General features: G+C 37.8%; 1 protein-coding gene across 2 annotated transcripts in view; it reads left to right on the top strand.

The window, feature by feature from the left end:
• OSBPL8 (oxysterol binding protein like 8) overlaps positions 1 to 22,474 on the top strand; it is a 73,670-nt gene that overhangs the window by 8,518 nt on the left and 42,678 nt on the right. Inside the window, exon 1 of one of the 2 annotated variants that reach the window (XM_068972231.1) lies at positions 14,128 to 14,272. The exons of the other annotated variant lie outside the window; for it this stretch is intronic. Within the exon in view, the coding sequence (XP_068828332.1) occupies positions 14,128 to 14,272 (145 nt within the window). Of the gene's footprint in view, positions 1 to 14,127; positions 14,273 to 22,474 lie in introns of those variants that run through there. 2 annotated transcript variants of the gene reach the window in all.

The raw sequence follows: 22,474 nt of genomic DNA, 5'->3' as shown, positions 1-22,474 counted from the left end.
CCCAGCATTTCTCATGATGTACTCTGCATATAAGTTAAATAAGCAGGGTGACAATATACAGCCTTGACATACTCCTTTTCGTACTTGGAACCAGTCTGTTCCATGTCCAGTTCTAAGTGTTGCTTCCTGACCTGCATACAGGTTTCTCAAGAGGTATTCCCATCTCTTTTAGAATTTTCCACAGTTTATTGTGATCCACACAGTCAAAGGCTTTGGCATAGTCAGTAAAGCAGAAATTGATGTTTTTCTGGAACTCTCTTGCTTTTTCCATGATCCAGCAGATGTTGGCAATTTGATCTCTGGTTCCTCTGCCTTTTCGAAAACCAGCTTGAACATCTTGGAAGTTCACGGTTCACATATTGCTGAAGCCTGACTTGGAGAATTTTGAGCATGACTTTACTAGCGTGTGAGATGAGTGCAATTGTGTGGTAGTTTGAGCATTCTTTGGCATTGTCTTTCTTTGGGATTGGAATGCAAACTGACCTTTTCCAGTCCTGTGGCCACTGCTGAGTTTTCTAAATTTGCTGGCATATTGAGTGCAGCACTCTCACAGCATCTTCTTTCAGGATTTGAAATAGCTCAACTGGAATTCCATCACCTCCACTAGCTTTGTTTGTAGTGATGCTTTCTAAGGCCCACTTGACTTCACATTCCAGGATGTCTGGCTCTAGGTGAGTGATCACACCATCGTGATTATCTGAGTCGTGAATGCTTTATGTGAAGTTTAATTTTTTTCCTTTCTTTTGAGTAATATGGAGTACAGTTATGAAATCATATAAGTGTGTTTTACTTTATAGAAGTGGCCTGATTTCTAAAGTAGTTATATCATTTTACATTTCTCTCAGCAGTGTATGAGGATTTCTGTTGCTTTATATCCTTGATATTTTTTATTTTAGCCATTCTAGTGGGTGTATAGTAATATCACATTGTGATTTTAATTTGCATTTCCCTGTTGACTAAGTGTGGAACATCTTTTCATATGCTCGTTGGCCACTTGTATATCTGAAGTGTCAGATTAGAATTTTTGCCCATTTAAAAATTTGGCTTGCTTGCTTGCCTTACTGAATTTTAAGAGTTTTAAAAATATATTTCAGCATCCTCCTTTGCTAACTGTATACATTATATTTTCTTCCAGCCTTGGCATGCCTTTTCATTGTCTAAATGACTTTTTGCAAAGAACAGATGTTTTTAATTTTGATGAAATTCAATTTATCAGGTTTTCCCCCATGACTCAAGCTCCCTACCCCCACCCCCACCCCCACCCCCAGTTAAAGAAATCTTTGTCTATCCAAAAGTTTCACAGAACATTTTTTTTGTAATTTCTTCTAGAAGTGTTAGACTGTCACAGCTTTGGTCTTTATTTTCATTTTCCTTCTTAACTATCATCATCTTAGGTCAGGTCCTTATTATTCCACACCTACATTACATAGTAACACAGTATTCTAACTTCTCTTAGGTCTTTGCCTTCAAATAACAAGGCTCATCTTTCTTAACAAGACAACCAAACAGAAAACTATTGTTACTTGGTAAGGTGAGACTGTGATATGAATAGGGTTTTATGGATGTATGTGGGCAGAGAACACATGGATCCAGGGAAGTAGGTCTCTTAGGGAAATGCTATGAATAAATGGAAATAGAAAATTATAAATTAAAATACAGATCTTTATTATTCAAGCTTGTAACTGAATACCTCACAAGGCTTCTGCATTCATGACACTCCTGTTTTCAAACAGTCAATGGTTGACCGTCGCCTGGAGCAGTGGCTGCTAGGCATGGCTGTGTCTGAGAATCACCTGGAGCTTTCTTTGATTAGATGCAGATTCTACTCCAGCCTTTCAAAGTCTCTAGGGTGAGGCTGTGCATTTATAGAGCTCTCCAGGTGTGTCTGGTACAGCAACATTTGGATCAGCAAGCAGAAACCAGCAAGAGAGAGCATAAATTACAGATTTCATAATGTTGTAGTCAGCACTCTTAGTGTTTCTAATCTTATTCTTCCCTTCCAATTTCATTTTGTATTTTTCCCATCATGAACTCAGCTAGATGACTTGCTTCCCTGTTCCCCAGAAGACTGTGCTTTTATTTATTTTTCTTCTCTGTTGTGGAATATCCTCTCCCCGGTGCTTATCTCTGGTAGTCCAGTGGTTGGGAGTCCACCTGCCAGTACAGGGAACATGGGTTTGATCCTTGCTTGGGGAAGGTTCCATATTCTATGGGGCGACTAAGCCCACATCCTAGAGACTGTGCTCCACATCAAGAGAAGTCACTGCAGTGAGAAGCCCACACACCACAACTTGAGAAAGCCCAAACCTAGCAGAGAAGACCTAGTGGAGGCAAAAGGAAATAAATAAACAAAATTTTAAATTCTCAGTTCCCAGGGTGTAGGAAAAATGGCCTCAAAATAAAGATCAGATCAAGAGTGCTTCTGTAAGATTTTTTTTGGTTGAGACCTCAGAAAGATTTACAGTGCCTCTCAGCAAGACAGAAGCACTTCAAGAAAAAGAACAGAGGACAGAAAGAAGATTTGTTATAAGATGAGACATTTGAGCACTGAAAGGATAAAGTCAGTAAGAGAAATACTGTAGGAGGAAGCTAGGAGAATCGATAAGGCAGGTTTTCGGAGAAGGCGGCAGGGATGGAGTCAGGTGTGAAGATTCAGGGATTGACTGGACTAGGAATCCAGCTAGAAAGTGGAGGACCGCAGTAGTGGGTGTGCCAACTCATGTTGAGGTTGGCATCAGCCTGCCCTAGTATGGGACTTTCTCCTGTAATGGTAGGCTTTGCTAGGCGTGTGCAACGAAAGAATGGGACAGTGCACAGTCAGTATGGGACCCTGGTAAGGGAAGGGAGGCTTAACGGATGAGTTTGGCGACCTGCTTTGGTGGAGGGGGCGGGATCTGTTGGAGGAAATGCCGGAATCAGTGCTGAGGGGCACTGTGCAGGAGCGTTGTGCAGGAGTGGAGAGCTGTGGGAGCAGGGGCTCTCTTACAGATGAACATGAAACTGATAAAACTAACAGGGTTGGTGTGAAAGGAAGAGTGTTGTTGAGAGTAAATAAATGCTTGTGGATGTGTTTATCTATAGTCCCCCATGCCTAGCATAGTACCTGGAACATAAGGACTTGTGTGTTTATAAGTGAATAAGTATCTTTATTGAGCACCTCTTATGTGCTGATCCCTGCCACTGGGATCACATTTTAATGAGTAAATGAAGTTTTGGAGATGATCTTCATGTGTTGGAAGCCCTTCTCTGACATGAACCCTGCATGTATTACTCCTGTTTCCTGACAAGAGAGAGTGGATGACCAGGCAAATAGATAGGTAGATAGATTTGTTTTTTTTTTTTTTCAAATGGCATTTGTTTTGGTGGTATTTCCTGGACTCATACTAATACCTGCCATTTATCAAGCACTTACTGAGTTTGACTATTAATATATGCCAACTTATATTTAACTTTTGAAACAACCCCACAAGATACAAACACAATTACTATGTCTGCTTTGTCAGTGAGACAGTTGAAAATGAGGGATGTTAAGAAATTGTTCAAATTCAATAAACTAGTAAATGTCAGAGGCAGGCTTCAAATTCAGGACCGTCCAAGCCCATGGTGTTTATTCTACTGTACTGGAGTGAATTACAGATGAGCTGGTTTCTTTTTGTTTTATACATGGTATGATGCTGGAAATTTGTGAGTACTTTAGAATGGCAAAGATTCGCATTGTTTTCTGGCTGAGTCTCCTGTACACACGTTGATTCATACCACTTTAATATGGGTCACTCTCCCTTAAAAATAGCTTGTTTGGTGTTTTGCAGTGTGGTTTCCTTCCATCACTTAAGGTTTTCTTTGGTTGGTTTCTTTGAGAAACTAGGGAGCCTCTGGCTGCCCTCACTAAAGCCCAAGACACTCTTTCATTTGCTTTATGCTTAGATCATGGTGTTGGACCAGGTTATTCTGAAAAGCGTCATTTGCCAGACTTCTTCCTTGTTTGAAGACTAAGTACCAGTTTATTTCAAGTAGTTTTATCTTAAGTATTGTTACAGTCTCTTGAGTAGGACGACGTTTGTTTCACGCTGATTTGAGTGTCATGTATTTTGATCGTTTACCAAGAAAGATAGACTTGTGGTTAGTTAGGCTTGTCGTCCCCCTTTTCCCCCCGTATGTGAATAAGGACAATGCTGCAGCAGCCCGGAGACTAAATTATAGCTTATCTTACAGCTAGATGTTCTGTGCCCTCCAGATCACGTTTGAGATTATCATCAAAACTGGATGCATTCCTGACTTTTTATCTTGTAGCCACCCTTGGTTCTTTGGTCATAAGAAGCTCTTTTCATGCTTTTATTTTTTAAAAACCGTCTTTCAATTACAGTGCTCTGTGAGAGAATATAAAATGTTGCCATGCCAAAATTTATATGAATCCATTTCAAGCTAATTTTGTGTTTAACGTTTTAAAACTAGAAGTTTTCCCTGCTTAATCAGTTTTATCATAGTTAATTTAAGCCATGTTTGGTTCATCTAGGCTTGAATTTAAATGTCTACACTTAGTACTGTGTTTCTCTTACCCTTTAGTGAATCTTAAACCTGTGAAGTCCCTTCACCTTGAGTGCTCTGGCAGCATTGGATGTGACATGATGGGTCTATATCTAATATTTCTAACTTTAACAGAGGGTTTACTATTGAGAAGATGTCATACAGATTTCCCCAGGTGACAGTCTGAAACACTGCTGGTATAATCTCAGGTGACTAACACAGACTAGCTTCATTAGAGTGGCTCACAGACAAAAGGAGACCTAGAATTCCGTTTCCTCCATGAACCGAAGCAGTTCCTCTGTCCTTGGTAAGCCATTTCTAGAATCAGTTCTGAAACTATATGAGACCATACACACATAACAAGTGTGTTCCTGAATATATGTCTTACATTTCATGAAAATTGTTTTGCCTGAAAGAAAACTTGAATTTATTCCCGACCCCCACTTTCTTTTTTTCCCCTAGCCATGCTTTGGTCGATTGTTTTCTTTAGAAAGAGTATAAATTAGAGGCTATATTGATTTTCTCCTCTGAGTTTCTGAGCCCTAAATAAGTTAGATTTCCAAAGTTATATCTTAAGACATAGTTGTTTTCTGCTTTGAAATTCCTTGTGTTTGGATAATTGCTTCTTAGAGCTATGAAAGTACCTATTATGTAATGAAGAAGTAATATTGGGCCTGTTAAAGAAAATAAGAATAAAATATTTTTATAAATCTCTCTTGTTAAATGTTGCAGTATCTGTGTTCTTCAACTATTCCCACAGGGAAATATGAAATACTTTGAAATCATTTGTTGAAAATTCAGTGAGAATGAATAATTCAGCTTTGTTTTAAGCACCTTTATAAAGATAAGAGAGTCTGTCTTATCCTTGCCAGGCCTTATTAATTGCTTCTTTAAGAAAGCAGTAAGATGAACATTAAGAACAACAAAGGATGCTTTTCTCTGCATAAACATAAACATTCATAAATTCCTTCCTCCCTACTTTATTAAGATAAGTTTATTTATTAAGATAACAGTAAAGGGTTACCAGATAGTACGTGCGCTTGTTTCTCGGCTCTTTTCTGGTGGGATCCCCCGCCCCCCGCCTGCTCTTTGTTCCCACAGCCTGAGAGGCTGAGCCTGTTTCTGTGTATAGACTGTGGGCCAGTGCTACTGCGTGTGGTGAGCTCCTTGTGCATAAGAGAAAAATAAATACACTGTTAGGAGCTTTCACTAAGTGAACTTCCTCCAGTTTAAAGAACTGCCCTTTATTATGAGATTATAGTCTTCCTGCTATATGATATTTAACATCCCTTTCTGAATTGAAGGCTGTGAATTTAGATTTTAAAAATATTGTGTCTTACCAAGTTGAGAACCATAATATCAGTGCTATAGTTCAGGGAGGGGGAATTTTATTGGTCCACAGATTCAAAATCTAGGAACCATAGTTTTACCTGTGGTTTACCTGCCTCACATAGTCATTTACCTGTGTGAGGAGATCGTGGATATTGGGGTAAAAGATAAGGAAATCCTTGTCCTTCGGATGGAGTAATAATGGACCATGAAGTTAGTTAGATACGTGGTTACAACTGTGGAATCAAAATAGCTTCTTCAGGACCTTATTAGGCTCATCATTAGGAAGTATCTGGAGTGTGGCAGCCAATAATTTAAATTGTACCCAACTCCAACGCCTGCATAGAGTTGGACTGAGTCTCTAGTGGCTAAGTAAAATGATGTGAGCATTGGCACCAATATTGGGATATCAGCTAGGAGAGAGAAGGGAGAGAAATCGATATTCGTTCTTGCCATCCTAGAACAATGTGTAAGCAATGTTGTCTTATAACATGGTTCCCATTCTTGAAGAGAAGGCTGGAAAGGAGTAGAATTTTTTTTATCTGTTATGTTTTGAGAACTCAGTTATACAGAAGGAAAAAGTGTAGTAGTTTTTTTTCTAGCATGATATTTGCACAGCTTTCTAGTGGAAAATTTTTTGAGAAATAGTTGTTTAAAGTTTTGAATTGTGTCCTTCATTTACGAAGTGTCCCTGTCTATATGTGAAAGCTGATCCAGTTGAGTGGTCTCTGTCCTGTAGGCTCTCCTTTCTTCTTCACTGTCATTAAGATATTTCTCGCTTTATCCCTTCCTACCACAGACCCTGGGATGCTGTTTTTTGTCCCCACTCTTTGAGTCTCACCCTACCACAAAATTGCCTGATGCTGGCATTTGTGTTGGCAGGCGTAGGGAAAGCAGAATGAGGATTTGGGGGAAAGTGAACACTGCTCCCGTGGCTGGATTCTCATCTGGCTTATTGCTCATTTACTGTGTGACTTTGAGCCTGCATGCCTCAGAGTTTGTGTACGGGTTAAGTCGCTTGAGTCGTGTCCGACTCTTTGTGACCCCATGGACTGTACCCCACCAGGCTTTTCTGTCCATGGGACTCTCCAGGCAGGCATACTGGGTGAGTTGCCATGCCCTCCTCCACAGGATCTTCACCCAGGGACTGAGCCCTTATCTCTTACTTATCCTGTACTGGAAGGCGGATTCTTCTCTAGCACCACCTGGGAAGCCCATGCCTCCGAGCTTGAAAGTGAAAGTGAAGTCGCTCAGTCAAGTCCAAATCTTTGCGACCCCATGGACGGTAGCCTACCAGGCTCTTGGTCCATGGGATTTTCCAGGCAAGAATACTGGAGTGGGCTGCCGTTTCCTTCTCCAGGGGATCTTCCCAACCCAGGGATCGATCCTGGGTCTCCTGCATTGCAGACAGACGCTTTACTGTCTGAGCCATACCTGTAAAACTGAGATACTGTTATTCTTTGGATCTATTGAGAACATATGTGAAAACACTTTTGAAAACTTATTACTGTATAATTCTTAGATAGTATTAATAAAGGTTACATTCATAGATGCTCTTAGTACCTTTTCAGTTAAATAGATTCTTGTGAACAGTCTTAGAAAGAAACCTAAGCACCTCATTTAGCATTTGTTTTGTGGGAATAGACCCTGAGTTTCAGTCAGCTTTTAGCGACCATGTGCTCACACATGTTGAAAGCTCAATAAGAGCAGAAATTAGGGGCTATTATATCACAACTGTCCTGTGCTTAACCTTTCTAACCCAAAGTAGATGCCCATCACATCTTTTATTAAATGGATGATTATTTGATATACACAAATAGTTACAAAGAGCTTTCCACCCAAAGGAAAGTACTGTCTTATACTTGCTGATGTGAGTATGGATATATAGGCAAGAATGCTCTCCAGTCTAAAATTATCTTAAGCCATCCTTTTGATTTTGTACGTGCATTTGCATGTGCTGTTGAGAACATATGTAGTACTGAGAATCTACAAGAGTTATTTTCTGAGGAAATGTGAGATAAAGAAAATCGCTTTGTGTGCTTTTCAAGCCATACACTCATTAGTGAAATTTTACTAATTACAGTGAAGAACTTACTTTGTCTCTTTGGAGGATGGAAATTGAGAGCTTTATTGTTCTGTTTCCTTTTTTAAAGCAAAAATCATTGTCAGCCATCTCAAATTGTATGTCCTTTGAAAGGTTATTAATAGACTTGTTTGCTAAAACTGAGCTGCTTAATTAATAATAAATAACTATGTTATTTTTAAAATTTTGTGCTCTGTAAGGAAACACTGCTGAGTTTGTATAGTACCACTGTCAGATATTTAGTTCATTTTTTAAGGTGGTGGTTCTATTCATGTTTGGGTATAATACTTTCTTAAATTCTTGTTGACTGATGTTTGTTTTTAGTATTTTGATCTTTTCCTGATTCTTCGTGCTGCTTTAAGAATTTTAAATCTCTTAAAACCTTGCTAATTATCTTGAGATTCAAGATTAAAGTATATAGTTCTTATAATATAATAACTTAAGCCAATATATTTTATCCTGAGTGTGCATATGGAACTGTATAGGGTTTAAGTGGATTTTCCAGCTACTGAATTAGATTATTTCAAAATATCAGCTATGTTTGCCAGTCATCTGGTTTTTAAATAAAGCTGATCTGGAATTTGTCCAGGGAGCTCATTAGAGTTCTAACATGAACAGTGAGCTGCCTTCTCCAGTCCTAATCTTTTGGCTCTATAGAAAGGAAAACTGAAGCTGGGCGTTTTCTTTGGGCACACAGCAGGAGAATCTAGGGATTCTTTCTGTTATGGCCTTTTGTGGGTTTTGTTGGTGTTGTTGGTCGGTCACTAAGTTGTGTTTGACTCTTTGAGGCCCCATGGACTGCAGCATGCCAGGCTCCTCTGTCCTCTGCTATCTCCTAGAATTTGCTCAAACTCATGTCTGTTGAGTCAGTAATGCTGTCCAACCATCTCATCCTCTGCTGCCCCCTTCTACTTTTACTTTCAATCTTTCCCAGCATCAGGGTCTTTTCCAAGGAGTTGGCTCGTCATATCAGGTGGCCAAAATATTGGAGCTTCAGCTTCAGCATCAGTCCTCCCAGTGAATATTCGGGGTTGATTTTTTTTTTTTTTAGGAATGACTGGTTTGATCTCCTGGCAGGCCAAGGGACTCTTAAGAGTCTTCTCCAACATCACAATTGGAAAGCGTCAGTTCTTAGGCACCCAGCCTGCTTCAGGGCTTCCCTGGTGGCACAGACAGTAAAGAATCCGCCTGCAGTTCAGGAGACCTGGGTTTGATCCCTGGATCGGGAAGATTTCCCTAGAGGAGGACATGGCCACCCACTCCAGTCTTCTTGCCTGGAGAACCCCCATGAACAGAGGAACCTGGTGGACTACGGTCCATGGGATTGCAAAGAGTCGGACACGGCTCAGTGATAAGCACAGCATCCTTCTTTATGGCCCAGCTGCTGAAGAATTGATGCTTTTGAACTGTGGTGTAGGAGAAGACTCTTGAGAGTCCCTTGGACGTCAAGGAGGTCAAACCAGTCAACCTTAAAGGAAATCAAGACTGATGCTGAAGCTGAAGCTCCGATATTTTGGCCATCTGACCCGAAGAACTGACTCATTGGAAAAGACCCTGAGCTGGGAAGGATTGAAGGCAGGAGGAGAAGGGGACAACAGAGGATGAGATGGTTGGATGGTATCGCCGACTTTATGGATATGAGTTTGAGCAAGCTCCAGGAGTTGGTGATAGACAGGGAAGCCTAGTGTGCTGTAGTCCTTGGGGTTGCAAAGAGTCAGAAATGACTGAGCAACTGAACTGAACTCACATCTGTACATGACAGCTGAAACAACCATAGCTTTGACTATATGGACCTTTGTCCGCAACGTGGTATATCTGCTTTTTAATATGCTGTCTAGGTTTGTCACAGCTTTCCTTTCAAGGAGCAAGCATTTTTAATTTCCTGGCTGCAGTCACCATCTGCAGTGATTTTGAAGCCCAAGAAAATAAAATCTGTCACTGCTTCCACTTTTTCCACTTTTGTTTGCTGTGAGGTAATGAGACTAGATGCCATGATCTTAGTTTTTTGAATGTTGAGTTTCAACTTGGCCTTTTCACTGTCCTCTTTCCCCCCTCATTAAGAGGCTCTTTAGTTCCTCTTAATCTTGTAGGATTTTCAAAAGCTCATTTGGAATTTCATTGCCTCCATTCGCTTTGTTTGCAGTAATGCTTCCTAAGGCTCGCCTGACTTCATGCGCCAGTATGTTCAGCTCTAGGTCAGTGACCACACTGTCATGGGTGACCATATCATCATGGTTATCTGGGTCATTAAGGCCTTCCTTGTAGTTCCTCTGTATTCTTGCCACCTCTTCTTAATCTCTTCTGCTTCTGTTAGGTTCTTACAGGTTCTGTCATTTATTATAGCCATCCTTGCATGAAATTGTCCCTTGACATCTCTAATTTTTTTGAAGAGATCTCTCATCTTTATCATTCTGCTGTTTTCCTCTATTTCTTTGCATTGAAGAATGCCTTCTTATCTCTCCATGCTGTTCTCTGCAACTCTGCATTCAGTTGGGTATATGTTTCACTTTCTCCCGTGCCTTTCATTTTTCTTCTTTCCTCAGCTATTTGTAAAGCCTCCTCAGACAACTGCTTTGCCTTCTTGCATTTTTTTCTTCTTTGAGATGGTTTTGGTCACTGTGTCTTGTACATGCTGTGGTTTTTGCCTCTGCCCAAATATCTGCCATTTTAATATGGAAAGAGCCCCTAGACCAAAGATAATATATTCAGAGGTATTAGTTCTTTTTAGTGTTAGGGAATTTCAAAATACATTTACCGGTACAGGAAATGCCTGTACTTTCCTCTCAATTTTGCTGTGAACCTAAAACTGCTCTAAAAAATAAAGTTAAAAAAAAAAAAAAAACACTTCCATGTATTTGAAGTCTCCTCAGTTTACCTATACATCAAGGGACGAGGGAAAGAGAATAAACATCAGCATACTGTCAGGACCTGTCAACATCAGAAAAGAATGTTGGTAAATCTCACAGAATTTGTCTCTGGGTCAAGAAGAGATAGTGCAGTGATAGGAGGAGACATTTTGATGATGACAGCTCTTTATATTGAGTAACCTGTTTCCTGTATTCTCAGTTCAGTTCAGTCACTTAACTGTGTCCGACTCTTTGTGACCCCATGGACTGCAGCATGTCAGGCTTCCCTGTCCGACACCAACTCCTGGAGTTCACTCAAACTCATGTCCATCGAGTTGGTGATACCATCCAACCATCTCATCCTCTGTTGTCCCCTTCTCCTGCCTTCAATCTTTTCCAGCATCAGGGTCTTTTCCAATGAGTCAGTTCTTCACATCAGGTGGCCAAAGTACTGGAACTTCAGCTTCCGCATCAGTCCTTCCAATGAACATTCAGGACTGATTTCCTGTAGGATTGACTGGTTTGATCTTGCAGTCCAAGGGACTCTCAAGAGTCTTCTCCAACACCACAGTTCAAAAGCATCAATTCTTCTGTGCTCAGCTCTCTTTATTGTCCAACTCTCCCATCCATACATGACTACCAGAGAAATCATAGCTTTGACTAGATTGGCCTTTGTTGGCAAAGTAATGTCTCTGCTTTTTAATATGCTGTCTAGGTTTGTCATAGCTTTTCTTCCAACAAGCAAGCATCTTTTAATTTCCTTTATTCTGTGTATCCTTGAGTTGCTGTCACTTTTTGGTAGAGTATATATTCTTTCTCAAGGGAGTTCCTGAGAGGGAAATGAGGAAGGCATATAACAAATAATATAGGTGAATATTTTCTCAATTCTCCCAAGAATATGGTGCATGGTAAGAGCCAGAATAGATACATGGGAGAAAAGAGTTAATTCATTTTAAAGAGTGGATGTTGTAGTTCATTAAGCTTAATTCTATTGTAGAACCCTAGGTAAGAATGATTATCCTAGTAAATTCTTTAAAAACATGCATGGAAAGTAAGTTTTTAAGACCCTGCATATCTAAAAATATTTTATTTTACCCTAATATGTAATTGATAATTAGACTGAATTGGAAGTCATTTTCTGAATGTCATTACTTCTGAATTGGAAGTCATTTTCCTGCTAGTTTTGAAGACATTGCCTATTCTTTTGTCCTGGTTCCAGTATTGTTGATATCAGTAACTTATCTGATCCCTAATCTCGGTGCTATTAATTATCTGTGGAAGGATTTTTTGCTATCATAGGGTTGGTTCTCAGTTTTTGCCACTGATGTGTGGTTCAGCTTTCTTGAAGCTGCAGGACAAGTGGCTGCAAGTTCATCTCATGCTTTCCAGGGGCAAGTTTATGTGTTAACGTGTCCTCTCTTGGATGCATACTTGTGGAATACATACCCACATTTGTGTATGCTTTTCTAAAAAAATACTCCATTCCTATAAATTTTGTCGGAATTTTAGGAGAAAATACATTACTAGGTCACTATCTTGATTCTACCATTTTAACCTGGAATCTTTCTTGATTTTCCATCTATTATCCAATTTGATCCTTGTAACAGTCCTGTAATATAGATAATGTTATTAAAATTTTATAAATGAGAAAACAAGAGACTCAGAGAAATTAAGTCAATGGCTCTAATCTATCCAACTAGATTAGAACTAGGATTTGAACCCAAGCAATTTTAATTTCAAATTCTGTTTAACCATTGCACTATAAATGCCTTTTGTGGTGTTATATTCTTTATGCTTTAAGAGGTAGGCAACACTGTGAATTATTTATAAGTATTTCTCTGATGCCTATATTAAATGGCAGTTTATATTTCATGACAAGGGAGAAAAGTGGGGGAAAAACTCCCAAACCCAAAACCTGTTCTAGTTGTGGCTATCAACCATAAACCATTTTTATCACTAACTGATTTTTAAATGCCTTTGCCAAAGAAATAGTATGTGCAGGAAATTAAGTTTGTTTAAATGTCCTTTCTTTTGAAGAGAAATAGTCTTAGATTTTGTGGGATGCTGTTGTGTATGAATGGAGAGCCAGCCTTGAAGTGTATGCATAATGAGGAAGGAGGTGGAGATCTTACAGTAAGGCGCCTATAAAAGTGAGCCACCAAGTCAGCTATAATTGAGTTGTTGTCTAAGAAGCTGTGTTTCCAGGTTGAAAGACCTGTGGTTAGAAAAATCAGTCTAGGGTATATAAAGAAAATAACTGACTTAAAGCTTTTTAACTTTAGTTAAGGTATACAGTAAAGTAAATGCATTTTAATATAACTAGGAAAGTCTTCTTGGAATTTTAAAGATTAGGTATAAAGAGATGACATACTGTATCATTTTGGCTAGAGGTACTTTCCTGTTAGATTTAATGATATGGGATTATCCTAGTCACTTAGTTTTAACCCAGGGGAAAAAAAAAAAACGATATTTATATTTGTTACTGTGATAATAAAGTTGCATTTTTTAAATAAGAGTTTTAAGTGTAAAATATTCATTGGTTGAGGATATCTTTTGAAAAGTTTAAATGTAATGAAGAGGAACTATAGCATCTCTTTCAGAGAAACATTGGAGCATACAGCATTATTAGTGGTATCCTTTTAATCTTTTCTGTTAATGGTTTGCATTAGCGGTGTCTTAATGACACATGTATCTCTACTAGAGGTAAAATTTAAGTGTTTATTCTCTGTTAGCCATTGGAATCCATCAAAAATGTACTTGAAAGAATATCTTCCCTTATGAATTCTTAATCATAGCTAAAGCAAGCAGTAGATTAGATATAAATCTAGAAGCTTCAGGAAAGATAAACAAGTGTTATATCCATTTTTAAAGTAAGCAAAAACTGGAAAGAATTGGAAGACGTGGGAAGTGTGGCAGATACTATAAAAGCATAATGAGTATGAGAAGAGGATTGCGTATTTTGAGAAGAGAGAAACTGAGTGTATTATTTCATCCTGAATCTCTAAGTATTAATCTTGCTTTGTTTTACTAAGGCAGTAATTCGGTGCAGGGCATTACTGGTTTGATAAAAAGGTAAAACAGTAGAATAGCCTTTCTTGTTTTTCAGCTCATTTCTTTTAAAACACCCAGCAGCATGGCTTAATGCCTTTTCTGTCAGCCTCTTTCTCTATCTGTTTATTGCTGATTTGACGGTCTCTGGTCCTTCTCCTTTGCTGTTAAATGTGTGTGTCCTTTGTTTGTGCTGGTGGGTTCGCTATATTTGGATGTGAAGAAAAGCCTGTTATTGCCATACTGGTCTAATTAGCCTTCTGGGTGAGTGTATACATTACATAGGCCTTTTAAGCCATGAAAGAAGACAGCTCACAACAACGTAGGTTTTCTTCCTGTACTGTGGTTTCGCCTGTTTTATTTCCTCCACGAATTGATGGCCGAAAGCTTGTCCGGAACGCTTCATTTGGAGGATACAATGAACTTTCTCCTTCTTTGCCAGGTTTGTTTGTTTAATCTTGCATTCTTTTCTTAATTTCTTATAGACTTTTCATTAAAATAAACTAGACATCTTAATATCTTAAAGCTGCTTTCTTTTAAACAAAACAATTCTATAGTGAAAGGTTAGATTTTAGTAACTGCTACTATATGGCTTGGCTTTCCATATTTTCTTTTACATTCTCTTTATGCTTGAACTTGAAAGCTAGTGATTCAATGAAGTATGAATCTTGAGTGCTTATAGCATGAGTTTTTAACTATTGAAATAAATATTATAACCCTTTGATAAAAATAAAGCCCTTTGTAGAGTTGAGATAAAATTCTATAAATAAACCAATTGTTCTGAAGTTTCTGCAAATGAAACCCGCATATTTAATATTAATATTTGCTTGACTATTCCCAAGCAAAATAGTAACTGTGAAAATTGATGTTTAGTTTATGCTTTAATAGATTAAGTCCTGACTAACATGAAGTTATCTGTGTAATTTAATTTTTGAAATGCCTTACTTCATGTTGTTAAATGTGTTTATGTATGACCAGTTTTTACTTAGAAAATGTTATTTTTAGGGCAATATTTATTAAATGAAATTAGACATTTGACAGCTATGATTTAGACGTTAAACAATTGGTCAATGAGATGTAGCTGTTAACTGATCTTTTATTGTTTGAAAAAGATTTATTGTAGCAAATATTTGGATATAGATGTTAAGATATAAGCAATCTTTGTTTTCTTTTCAGAATATTAAACTGCTACATAATCATATCTACTCTTTTAAGGTTATATTTTTCTTTTAAAATAAAAATGTTCTTTTAATCCTCGTGACAAATATTGACTGAGCTGATGTTGTTTTAATTGTTTATGTATTTTTCTGACACTCATTTTGTGAAATTCGAATTATATTTTCATTTTTCACACTAGCCTTTCTTCTTAGCTTTTTGTTAATACTCATGCTGATAGGTCGGACATACATTCTCTTGAGATACAGTGTTACTTGGACAATTAAATAAATTATTATAAATTCACTGACTTCATTTTCTTTTCTAACGGTATTTTGAAAATATTGGAAGCCATAGTGCTGAACTGTTGCCTGAGTAACATAAGCTTTAAACAGCACTCATAATCCGTGTTGAGTCTTTTAGTGTAGCATGATTACTATCATGCTTCTTTCTTAATGTTCTCATAATGGTGTAAATTTTACCATTTGTCTTTGTTCAGAAGTGACTCTGAAAATACAACAAACAATTTTTTTTTTAATGTTGTTGGATACTTACTTGCTTTTTCAATGTGACTTTGTTCCATTTCTGTGTTTGGCTCCTTGTTTTTCTTTTTTTAAGCCAGCAAGCTTGCTGACCTTCATGCTATGAGTCTACTTAATGTAGAGAATAATCAGGTGACCTTACTTAACAATAGAAAACTTAACGTTTTAGAAGTTTGGTTTTTACTTCATTTAATTTAAGACAGAGCTGTGAGTTTCTTCTGTCAAAGAGAATATTGAAGGTCATCCAGATAGATTTCTTTTAGTGGAAAAGCAGATGTTTAGCTTTGTTTTCTAATTCTTGAACTAGATAAGGTCATATTCGTAAGGATGCTTCCACAGTCCTCTTAATACAACTAACAATAATAGTAAAACCAGCCATGATAAAAAGCGCTTTCTAATATGTTTTATCAGCTAGGTAGAATAGTTGAATAGAATCAGGTACTTCAAAGAAGTGGCTCTTTTAAGTTAAAAGTAATAATGGGGCAGTTTATTGTTTTTATCTGACAGCGTTGGAGAAAGAGAGGTTATACATTAGTGATATTTAAAGATAGCTTTGTTTCACTGCTTTGACCACAACCCCTTTTAGTTTTCATTTTCCTTAGGAAAATCCACCCACCCTTTTTTTGGTCACTTCTACCTTAAGGAACAAATTGGTATGACCTTTTTCTGTATGATAGAGTTATAAAACAGAATGGTACCCTTTGTCCATGTACCTAGAAATTGAAATAAACTTTGAACAAAGAAATTTACAGACACTCTGTAGAAGCTTTACTATATAGTTAGATCTTTTTAGTATATTTTGACTTCTCCGAATTTTTTTTCTTGTGCAATTTCTTAATTCTTGCCTGTGTTCAATTTAGTTAATGCAGTAATTCTATATTTGTAAATATTTACCGAATCTACATTTTTAGATACTGTGTATGTAATCTGATTTTAACAAGGCTGAAGCAGTATAAAATTTGCTTTATTATATCTAAACATTATTGAACCAATTTTTAATGAGGTATATAAAAAGTTATATCTTATCAGTGATGATAGCATTTTTCATCTGTTAATAAGAAGTTAGGGACAATGTACTAATTTATTCAGAAATCACATTCCATTGAATTTAGTAGGAGAAACTTTTACTACTATATTACTGGAAAATATCTTCATGCTATTTTCCCACAGATTTAGGGAAGATTTTCTTGAGACCCAAAAAGCACTAACTGTTAAAAGAATGAGGTTGTTACATTTGACAGTGTTCAAATTAAGAGACATTCATCTAAAGAGACCATGCAGAGAATTAAAAGACAAGCCATAGAGTGGGGAGATATTTGTAATAAATATAACTGGCAAAGAACCAATATTTGGAAAACATTATGAATTCCTATATAAATCAAGAAAAAGGACAGAGTTTTTTTTTTTTTATGTACTGAAGAGTTTCTTCACAAAGAGAAAATTTAAATGGTAATATATGAGATAGTACTCAATATCATTAGTGATCAGGAACACACTAACTAAAGCCTCACTGATATACCATTGACACACCCAATAGATTGGCAAAAATATTAAAAAATTTGTCAATGTTGATGTTACCATGGATGTCGGAAAAGCAGAACTATCATACACTGTTGGGGGAAAGTAAACAGATGGTAAACAATTTGGTGTTCTTAAAGACACATGTGTACTCAGACCTAGGAGTTCTGCTTCTGGTTTAAACCTTAGAGATATATGTCTACTGGGATGCATTGCCAACAATATTTGTATCACCTATATTTTAAGAGGGACAAACTAGCAACAACACAAGCAGATGGATAAATAGTAATATAGTCATGCAATAGGATTCTAATCAGCAGTGAAGATGCATGAAATGCCGGCTGTGGCATGCTGGCACATAATCGTAAAAGTCAAGGTAGTTATTTCTGAGGGAAAGAAGAGTAGATAGGGTCAAGAGTGGCATGGAGTGGCATAGGGAGTGGTTCTCACAGGATGGCGACAATTCTGTAATTCTTGATTTGGGTGGTGGTTATGCAGATAGTTACTGTATTCATTACATTATGTTTTTATGTTTTATGTATGTTTCTGAAGTATGCGTATTTCCCATATTTTAAAAAGCCACTACATGTAAAAGTAGAGTCCATTTTTATTAATCTTTGGATCAGTTTATCAAAAATTTAAATGGATGAATAAGAATTGAGACCCTTCTTTTCAGGAACTCCCAGTCAAGTGTGGGACGCGAACATGAAAACAGACAATTGAAATATTTTGTGATAAATAGAGTAGTGCAAATGTACCAAGTGCTGTGTCTCAGAGGAGACAGCTGACTGTGTTTATGCAGTCTAAACATGACCTCCCAGAAGACGGTGGCCTTAAATCTAGAGAAGCACTCTGACATTCCAGAAACACCATGAATTTTAAAGTTAGACCTAAGTTTAAATTCGCGCTGGTGCTGGCACCTATTGATGTTTGTCACATTACTTAATTTCTGTAAGCCTCAGTTTTTTCAGTTATATAGAATGTACCTGATGTTTGAGGGGGAAATTATCATCATATCTTAAAATTGCAAGGGTTCCTACAAACAGATACTGGTTACTTTATTGTTTTCATTAATATTATGTTAATTATCTTCTTAATTATCATGGTTGATGGAAGAATCAGAATCAGCCCAGAGCAGGATATGTTAAAGGGATATAGACTAAGAAAGGATGCCATAGTGAGAGCGGTCTAATACTTTGGGAGATTAAGGAAAGAGGGTGGCGCTAGTAGTGAAAACCCCACCTGCAGGAGACGCGAGAGACACTGGTTCAATCCCCGCCTCAGGAAGAGGAAATGGCAGCCAACTCCGGTCTTCTTTCCTGGAGAGTCCCATGGACAGAGGAGCCTGGGGGGCTACAAAGAATCAGACATGATCAAAGCGACCTAGTAAAGTGTGTATGAATTTTTAAAAAAATTATTAAGGCGTAACCTACACATGGTTCATTGCACAACTTTTTGAATTTCTAGTTATGTACCTACTCCAGTATTCTTGCCTGGAGAATCCCCAGAGGAATCTGGCAGGCTACAGTACGTGGGGTCACAAAGAGTTGGATGTGACTGAGCAGCAAAGCACAGCACAGCACACAGCCATATGTGTAGCCACTCTCCAGGTCCCCAGAAAATCTTCTCAGGCCCAGACCCCAGTCAGTCTCCTAACAAAACTCCACCGCTGTTCCAACCCCTGCCACCATAGGTTAGGTTTGCTCGCTGCTGTTTAGTCTGCTGAGTCATGTCCGACTCCTGTGACCCCGTGGACTAGCCTGTCAGGCTCCTCTGCCCATGGTATTTTCCAGCTAAGAGTACTGGAGTGGGTTGCCACTTCCTTCGGCTAGTTCCTGACCTTTATATAAATGGAATTATATGGTATGTGCTTTTTTTTTTTTTTTTTTTTTGATGGCGAGATGTGGCTTTCTTCACTCAGTATTCTGTTTGTTCTTTTGTGTAGTGGTGATTGGTTCTTTTTCATTGATGTTTATCATTCCATTGTGTGACTGGAGCATAAAGTGTTCATTTATTCTACTGTCAATAGTTGTTTGAGTTGGCTCCAGATTTTGCTATTATGAATAAAACTGTTGTGAACATTTTGTACCTGTCTTTTAATGACCGTGTAACGCACTCATCTCTGTTTAGTACTTCTAGGATCAGAATTGCTCTGTTTTAGAATATGAGTACTTTCAACTTTAGCGAATGTTGTAAAACAGCTTTCCAAAGTGATCATGCCATTCCCGTCAGTAGTGAATAGAGTTCCAGTTGTGCCATAGTCTTACCTGATGGTCCTCGTCCTTTTAATCTTAGCCATTTGGGTGGGGATGTAGGTTTCTATCTTATGGTAGCAGTGAGGAGGATAGCAGGAAGAGAATTTACTGCCTGATATCACTAATGAGCAAACTTGGTAAAAGTTATGAACTGAAACTGTTCTACATTTTACTGATAATGGTCAGTAATGTATTGTGGGGTGTGTGCTATGCTCAGTTGCTTCAGTCATGTCTGACTCTTTGTGACCCGGTGGACTCTAGCCCACCAGCCCCCTCTATCCGTGGGATTCTCCAGGCAAGAACGCTGGAGTGGATTGCCATACCTTCCTCCAGGGGATCTTGCTGACCTAGGGATCGAACCTGGATCTCTTACGTCTCCTGCATTGCAGGTGGATTCTTTACTGCTGAGCCAGGGGGGAAACCCATGCATTTTATTGATAACGGTCAATAATGTATTGTAGGCTTCAGGATTTTATTTATAAATGTCACAATAAAAAAATTAAGGAGTGATTTTAAAGTAATTTTAGATCCCCACACATGGAAAATAAATACAACTCTAAGAAATATTTTGGCTGAGCCCTTTTTGGCTTCTAATAAATACAGTACATTCATGACTGACATTTTAAGATAAATATTATTTTGCTCATTTTTAGGGAGCCATGTTTATGCAGTCTAAAGAAAAAGTCCTTCATATGATGCGTTTTGCTTTGCTTACCTTGGAATTATCCTTGAAAGCATACTGTACAATATGACAGTACCTTCTTTTTTAAGGCTTTTGTACATTTTGGACTATAGTCCATAGGGTTGCAAAGAGTCGGACACAACTGAAGCGACTTAGCATATGTGCACGCATATGATCATTGCATTTTATGGTAATCTTCTGCTTATTTGCACTTAGCTGAAACTCAGAGTATTTGACCGGACTTAGCCTTTTTTTTTAATCTGCTATAATTTTGAGTAATGCGGAAGTCATCAGGGCCGCCTTTTAAAATAATGATTTGCAAGTCTGAGGTATAGAAAATCTTTTAAAATGGTATTCATTTATTGGTCTGACATAATATACAACCTAGGTTTATGAGTGACCTATTCTTTTTGTTTTTTGGGGGATTTTTATTTAGTCTTGTTTTTGTGTGTCCTTTTCCAGTATTTGAAACTTTCTGTAAGACATATTTAAATGTTCAAAAAAGGTTTATTCAGATTTATAACTTTGTTTTAATTTCCTGTTATGTTTGTAAAATAATATGTGACTATAGATACAGTGAAGTAGCCATTTTATTAGTCTAATAAATGCATTGATATAGATTTATCTGAAACCAAAACCTCACTGGAGAAATTGAAGTAATAGTCTTGTTCTTATGAAAATAAAGGAAGACATCATGTTTTTTCCATTCATAATTATATTTTTAGAAAATCTTTGTTCTTTTATACATATATTTAGAAGATCTTTGAAATAATTAATGTTAATTCATTAGTATTAAGAATTGCCTATGTTTATTACTCTGAATAAATATTTTTAGAATTTTTAAGCTGAATTATGTAACTTTGATTTGCTTTACACTAAAGTTTCAAATTCTGGTAAGTTTCATTTAAAATTCCATGTTAGATTTAATAAGGTTTTTTTTCCCCTCCTCAACTTTAAAATTGCCTGATCTTGCTCCTTACCAAAGATGGAAAAGGAAACAAAAAGATTTCTTTTTCATATTACAGAAAAGAAAAAAATTGGCAAAATCATTGAATTAAGAAAATAGAATGGATTTGTTTTAGCTAATATAAGTCAAATACAGAATAAGTGGTCTCACTGATATGTTAGAAATGATTTTTAAATGCTTCAGGCACTGATACTGCTGGTAACTTTTTAAGCACTGCTCTATGAATGATTATTTATGCATTATTATATAGGCTTTATTGGACTCAGAACAAATGGTTGTAGAGAAGAGTTAATGCTGCTTGTCCACAAAAGTAGAAAGAGCTTCATTAAAGTGGGCACTGCTGCACTTACGGCGGCCACACAAGTCTCAGCATTAGCGTTTCTCTGATTATACCCATACGACACTAACTCGTGACTGCTTTGGCATCGTGCTGTACTGGCTTCCCTGCTAGGATGGTAAGGAATCTGCCTGCAGTGCGGGAGATCTGGGTTCAATACCTGGGTCAGGAAGGTCCCCTGGAGAAGGGAATGGCAGCCCACTCCAGTATTCTTGCCTGGAGAATTCTATGAGGAGCCTGGCAGGCTATATAGTCCATGGGGTCTCAATGAGTTGGACACCACTGAGTGACTAATGCATATACATAGTGCTGTATTAATGTGGCATGATTGGAAAGATGTGTGCATATATCCCAATGCACTCATATTTATCCTTTTAGAATTTATATAACAGTAGTCCATGCTAAAGCTGAAACTCCAGTACTTTGGCCACCTCATGTGAAGAGTTGACTTATTGGAAAAGACTCTGATGCTGGGAGGGATTGGGGGCAGGAGGAGAAGGGGATGACAGAGGATGAGATGGCTGGATGGCATCACTGACATGATGGACGTGAGTCTGAGTGAACTCCTGGAGATGGTGATGGACAGGGAGGCCTGGCATGCTGCGACTCATGGGGTCGCAAAGAGTCGGACATGACTGAGCAACTGAACTGAACTGAGTCCATGCCAATGATAATATTAAGGGTCAATGTTAATTGAATATAGTGAAAGTGAAGTCTCTCAGTCGTGTCTGACTCTTTGCAACCCCATGGACTGTAGCCTACCAGGTTCCACCGTCCATGGGATTTTCCAGGCAAGAATACTGGAGTGGGTTGCCAGTTCCTTCTCCAGGAGATCTTCCCAACCCAGGGATTGAACCAGGTCTCCCACGTTGTAGGTGGACGCTTTACCATCTGAGCCACCAGGGAAGCCTATATTGAATATATGCTATGTGCAGATGCTATGCTAATTGTTTTCTAGGCATCCTCATTTAATTCTCACAGTAAGCACATTGTTAGATTTTTTTTTAAGTCTGTCCCTCAATTCAGATTCATTTCCCTAGTGGTCTTTTATCACCAATTCTGGAGTTGTTTTCCAGTTTGACAAGGGGTATGAAAAGTATGTTGGGTTGGTTCTTTGTTAGAAAACAACTAACTGAAATAAACATTCTGTGAGCACTGAATTCATTCCAAGTGAACAGGCAGGAAAAA

The sequence above is a fragment of the Capricornis sumatraensis genome, chromosome 4, assembly GCF_032405125.1.
Source record: "Capricornis sumatraensis isolate serow.1 chromosome 4, serow.2, whole genome shotgun sequence".
NCBI lineage: Eukaryota > Metazoa > Chordata > Mammalia > Artiodactyla > Bovidae > Capricornis > Capricornis sumatraensis.
Note: the sequence above shows the minus strand (reverse complement) of the source record. Positions and strands in the feature narration are given on the sequence as shown.